We start from the raw sequence: 5,800 nt of genomic DNA, 5'->3' as shown, positions 1-5,800 counted from the left end.
ATGTTACCAGGGAATTGCCTGCTTCATTCCATGGCCATATCAGAGCAGGTGGGAGATCAGAGAAAGAGCAAGAACCAAGCAGCAGGCAGGGCACAATTTGCCCCTGGCAAGGGCTCAACAAGAAGAAAACGGAGCTGCCTTTGATCTCGGAATTACCCTACTCCACAGAGAAGTTTGGCAAACAACTGATGGAGAGAGATGAGAGCTGGTTTCCCTGGGGATAGAACCTAGATAGGCGTGGGGAGATTTGGGGGCTCATTAAAAATGCAACCTCCACCCCCCATCCTCTGACAGACGCCCATTCGCTATGCAGGAATGAGGAGCACCATCCGTTCTAGAGGCTCCCTGCACTAGACGGTTGTTTGTGGCTCACTTCGCGCTCTGGTTGTGTCACCATAGTCTTCAAAGCTGTTCCCTGAGCAGGTGAGTCGAGCATTTTGCCCTGGAGACACTGAAGGCGGCTGAGTCAGGTGAGAGAATCTGAGACAGCAGGAGAAAACACCGGGTAAAACAGACTCAGCACTGACTTTATCCCCAGTTAACATGATCTGCAGGGAGCCAAGGGAAAAACTGAACCCCTCAGAGCACCAGAGCAGTAAGTGAGCAGCGTGAGCAGCAGAGGGGCCCAGGCCATGGTGAGAATCCAGACGAGCTCGGCTTCCTGAGGCAAATGGGTCTGTGGCTGGGACCCTCCAATTCTCTCTTAAACCCCCATCACTGGAGAACGACCCCTTCATGGTCTCTCCCAGGGGGAGTGAATGGGCATTGCGTGGAGCAGTGCCCCCGCACTGATAGCAAGGGGAGGCTGAAATGTCTAAGGAGGAGCGATCGTTGTCTCATCGATTGCGGGCAGGAACCAAACTGTGCAGCTCATGCAAAGCACTGGCTGGAGCAGGACATGAAGGCAAGGGAGGTTTTTGTCTCAGTTCCCCATCTGGCTGGATCACTGTGATTCGCACTACCAGTCCATACAAGACAGTAATAGTCAGCCTCGTCTTCTGCCTGGACACCGGTGATGGTCAGGGCAGCGTTGTTACCGGAGATGGACCCCGAGAACCGGGCAGGGATCCCGGAGGGTCTGTTGTTAGTGTTGTATATAATCAGTTTCGGAGCAGAGCCAGGTTTCTGCTGGTACCAGGCTGGATAGTTGCTGGTGGTGACGGCTCCAGTGCTCAGGCTGCAGGACAGAGTGACAGCCCCTCCTGGGGCCACCGACATCAAGGGCTCCTGAGTCACCACGGGCTGCGAACTGACCCCTGAAATCAACAGTACAAACACACTCAGCACAAGGACTCTGGATCCTCACAGACAAACCTCCTCCCCTGCAAGTGCCCTTCATATTTTTGTCACTAAAGGAAACAATCCCCTCACCTGAGCAGTAAGTGAGCAGCGTGAGGAGCAGAAGGGCCCAGGCCATGGTGGCGAATCCAGAGGAGCTCAGTTTCCTGAGGCAAACGGGTCTGTAGCTGAAACCCTCCGATTCTCTCTTAAATCCCCAGCGCTGGGGAACGGCCCCTTCATGCAAATCTGCCTGATGCTGGTGTTATCTCGTATCGAAGCTGAGCCCCGGAGATTGCCTGGGCAAAATCGCTCTCTAAAGTCCCGTACGACAGAAGTAAGAAAGGCCCCTCTGCTTTATCCTTTGCTCAGGGAAAGCCAATGTGATCCCAGAGTGGAGAGCTCCGACTGGGAAATGTGCCATCACTCATCTACCTGCACAGAGCACGTGGATTACGATGGGATCTCCTAACTCCCTGCCCGCCCCCGGCACACACGTGCTCACAGGCACGGAATGAGCAGGAAGCGTTTGTGGTCCCATTAGCCCCGGGGAATGCTGCTGTGACAATACACCGCTGTTCTTAATTGTAATATTATTACGCGCCGAGCGTGGCATAATTATGGGGTATTTTGTGCAAGATGAGGCATGTGAGATATCATTGAAAAGGTTTTGATTTACTGACTGTGATTATCCTACTTGTATGCATGTATCAGTTTTGAATCTGTAGTTAGGAATATTGGCTACATATCTGTATTGCAAATACGTTTACCCCTGGGGAATGCCCACTAGGAAAAATGTAATCAGTCTCGATGGCTGGCTGGGAAGGGCCGTTAGGGAGAACAATAGGTCTTAGAAGATGCTAATCGCTCACTGGGGAACCTTCCTGAGGACACTAAAACAGCCTCTGACTCATGGCTGCTAGGACACTATGGGGTTATGTGACCAAGTCACCTGGTACTGGACTCCATCTTGGAATACCAGTGTTTGTCCACTGCAAGGTGTGGGAACTAAAGTTGGAGACAAAGGGTTCCTGCCATATTCAAAAGCTATTTAAGGCAGGGGAGTGACATCATCATGGTTCTTCTCTGACTCCCCACCCCAGGAGACTGCTGGAAACACCAGAGGAACAAAGACTGGACTAGGGGAGAAGGGCTGAACCCAGGCTAGAGGGATTTCTAGCCTGTGAAAGGAATACCTGGGATTTTAAGCTGCAAGCAAGTGCAGCTTGCCCTCAAGAATCTCTGAAAACTGCCTAAATCAACAGGGTGAGAATTTGCTACTCAGATACAATCTCTTTAGCGTATTAAACTTAGATTTGTGTTTTTGTTTTATTTGCTATGTAATCTGCTTTGATCTGTTTGCTATCCCTTATAATCACTTAAAATCTATCTTTTGTAGTTAATAAATGTATTTTTGCTTTGTCTAGAACCAGTGTGTGGAAATTATAACTTGGGGCCGAAAGCTGTTGCACATCTCTCTCCACATTGAGGGAGAGGGTGAATTTCATGAGCTTATACTGTACAGTTCTCTGTGCAACGCAAGATGGTATAATTTTGGGTTTACCCTTCAAAGGGGTGTGTGCACTTGAATAGCTGGGCAGTTCCTTACCTGACCTTTCCCATGCAGAGCTGATCTCAGCATCTGTGTGTGGCTGCAGCTGGGTGTGTCCTGGAGGGAGCTTGAGAGCCTGTCACAGCAGGACAGTGGAAAAGGAGCCCAGGCTGGGGGATTAGGCTGGCTCAGTGGCACCCTAGGGGGAACCTATCACATCGCTCTCCCGCGTGTCCTGTGGAGGTGCCCTGGGCTGACTGGTTCAGACTCTAGGGCACAGGACACAGCTCTGGTGACTGACACCTGGGGAAGTAGGTAGAGATAGGACGGGAGGAGGGAAGATGATGGGGTCCCATCCGGAAAAACTCTTGCTGGGAGCTCGTGTTCCTGCTCTGATCTCTGCTCAGATCCCGGCACAGGGACAGGTCAGTGTCACCCCCGAGAATGACACGTGCTGGGTCCCAGGAGAACGTTGAATTAAACTGTTGCTGCAAAAGTCACTTGGCTTCTAGCTTCGTACCCGCTCTGGGCACATGCCCCATCTGCACCGGCTTGTCTGCTGCCCACCCCTGTCTGCCCCTTTCCCCCAAATCAGTAGGGAGGGGGGGTCCCTGGAATCTGAAGCAGGTTGGGGAGGGGACGGACACTGGAGTACAGAGGGCAGGGGGATGCGTGAGGCTGGTTTCACACTATTGCAAATGGGAGATTTGTTTGTATAGGACACAGGTGAACACGCCCAAGAAGCCCAGAGAGGCCTCTGTGCCCAGCTGTTTGTAGCCTTATTCTTCTCTGGCCTGGACAATGGACATTATGGATGAAGAGCTCCCCCTGGTGGGGAAGGTCACATTTACAGCGGTTCCCAGCAGGCACTCTAAGCTGCAGAGCTCAGCGGTTTATAAGAATTGTCTCTAACCCCAAGGCTGCCTTGTTCGACCAGGATCTCTAGTCCCCTGGGATCTGGGCTCCTGGCAATTTATAACCCTGCTTGGGGAACACAGGCCTGGTGCTCAGGGCCTGCAGCTGCCCTCACTGCTGAGCATTGGCATGGAAAGAAGAAAAATTCTGCCTGATTCGACAATGATCAGCTGGGTAAACCAGGGGCTGAAGCAGCTGATGGCACCATTCCCGTCCCTCCAGAACTCCTCCCTTCCTGCCGAAACCTGCATTCTGCTGGGCTCTGGGCCGCCCTCCATGCTGCACAGCAGACAGTCAGGGGCGCGTTCAAATGGGGTTGGGGCCCTGCTTTGCTTCTTCCTGCTGAAGAAGGGGCTGAAAGGTTTGCAGCGAAACCCAGGCCCGACTCCCTGAGCTACGGGAGAATGGATCTGTGTCAGCACCACGGGGCCTGTGAGACAGTGGGAAAGTTAGCTGGCAAATTCCCAGGTCTCACAGGCAGGTTTTGTGTCACCAGGGTTAGGAGTGGGGGTCTGTGACCTGAGACTGTTTTCAACTGTGTCCTCAGCTTTCTTATGCCCTGCTGCCCCTGTGTGTGCGTCTCCAAGGACTGAGCCAGGGCTGCGGGCCAGAGCCCTGAACAGTCTCCAGAGCCCATTGGTGTATCTTTTGGGTAAGAACAAATGGGATTTTGCTGTAATCTATTATCTGATACATCCTGTATCTGGACACTTCATCCAGGCGTGGGGACGGGGACGCACTACGTGTTCTGATAGGTCTTTCTTTTATCCTCCAGGCCATTCAAGGGCTTGCCCAGCTGGTGGGGTAACACCAGGGAACTGGGTCAGGGGAGACGTGTCTCTACCCAAGGACCATGTGGCCGTGGGCTCCCAGTTTGAACCCGGTAGCGGTGGGTCTGCAACACAGGGATCTACAGGGCACGGAAAGCTGTTCCTGCTGGAGAGACGGAGCAGAGAGTATAAGAGCGGCTGACATCTCCCCGGGGAGTGATTGGGGAGCAGCGGAGCAGCGTCCCCTGCTGACGGCAATGGGTGGCTGAAATCCATAAGAAGGAGCAATTAATGTCTTATGTATTGCAGGAAGGAAACAAATTGTGCAGTCAGTGCAGAGCCCAGGCTGGAGGAGAAGACAGGGGAAGACAGGGGAGGTTTTTGTCTCAGTTCCCCATCTGCCTAGATCACTGTGAGACCAACTACTACTGCTACCCGTATACACAGTACAGTAATAATCAGCCTCATCCTCTGCCTGGACAGCGGTGATGGTCAGGGCAGCGTTGTTACCGGAGATGGACCCCGAGAACCGGGCAGGGATCCCGGAGGGTCTGCTATTGGTGCTGTATATAAGCAGCTTCGGAGCAGAGCCAGGTTTCTGCTGGTACCAGGCTGGATAGTTGCTGGTGGTGACGGCTCCAGTGCTCAGGCTGCAGGACAGAGTGACAGCCCCTCCTGGGGCCACCGACATCAAGGGCTCCTGAGTCACCACGGGCTGCGAACTGACCCCTGAAATCAACAGTACAAACACACTCAGCACAAGGACTCCGGATCCTCACAGACAAACCTCCTCCCCTGCAAGTGTCCTTCATATTTTTGTCACTAAAGCAAACAATCCCCTCACCTGAGCAGTACGTGAGCAGCGCGAGGAGCAGAGGGGCCCAGGCCATGGTGAGAATCCAGATGAGCTCGGCTTCCTGAGGCAAACGGGTCTGTGGCTGGAACCCTGCGATTCTCTCTTAAACCCCCAGAGCCGAGAACAGCCCTTTCATGCAAATCCGCTCTCTGTTCATTGGCTGCAGGGCTTTTGTAAATCTAAATCCTGATATTAACGAGTACAGAGATGGTCATGTTTCAAATTTAACCTCAAATTTATTTTAAATACATTTTCTTCTTGACAAAATAACCCCCCATAAAATTGTACATTTTCATGTATTATTTCAAGTTCAAATTGAAACAGGGTTTTGCTATTATTAATTTAATACAAGGGGTTTACTTTAACCTACGTCTTGAATAATATTTAGAACAAGCAGATGATGCAGCACACAGACTGCCAAGTTCTCTC

General features: G+C 52.1%; 1 protein-coding gene across 1 annotated transcript; it reads right to left on the bottom strand.

Moving 5' to 3' along the window:
- Positions 1 to 806: 806 nt before the first annotated feature.
- On the bottom strand, positions 807 to 5,437 carry LOC125623069 (uncharacterized). The gene is made up of 5 exons (XM_075120189.1): positions 5,360 to 5,437; positions 4,939 to 5,244; positions 4,144 to 4,175; positions 1,372 to 1,486; positions 807 to 1,256 (listed from the first exon to the last, which is right to left on the bottom strand). The coding sequence occupies exons 1-5, from the start codon at positions 5,403 to 5,405 to the stop codon at positions 871 to 873; spliced, it is 885 nt and encodes a 294-aa protein (XP_074976290.1). The 5' UTR covers positions 5,406 to 5,437; the 3' UTR covers positions 807 to 870.
- Between the last annotated feature and the right edge of the window lie 363 nt (positions 5,438 to 5,800).

This window comes from Caretta caretta, chromosome 15 (assembly GCF_965140235.1).
Source record: "Caretta caretta isolate rCarCar2 chromosome 15, rCarCar1.hap1, whole genome shotgun sequence".
Lineage (NCBI taxonomy): Eukaryota > Metazoa > Chordata > Testudines > Cheloniidae > Caretta > Caretta caretta.
This window is presented reverse-complemented; position numbering and strand designations above follow the sequence as displayed.

Coding starts and splice junctions, on each gene's coding strand:
- LOC125623069 (XM_075120189.1), bottom strand. CDS start 5,405: ATGGCCTGGGCCCCTCTGCTCCTCGCGCTGCTCACGTACTGCTCAG. Junction 5,245..5,359: donor GCTGCTCACGTACTGCTCAG/GTGAGGGGATTG, acceptor TGTTGATTTCAG/GGGTCAGTTCGCAGCCCGTG. Junction 1,257..1,371: donor GCTGCTCACTTACTGCTCAG/GTGAGGGGATTG, acceptor TGTTGATTTCAG/GGGTCAGTTCGCAGCCCGTG.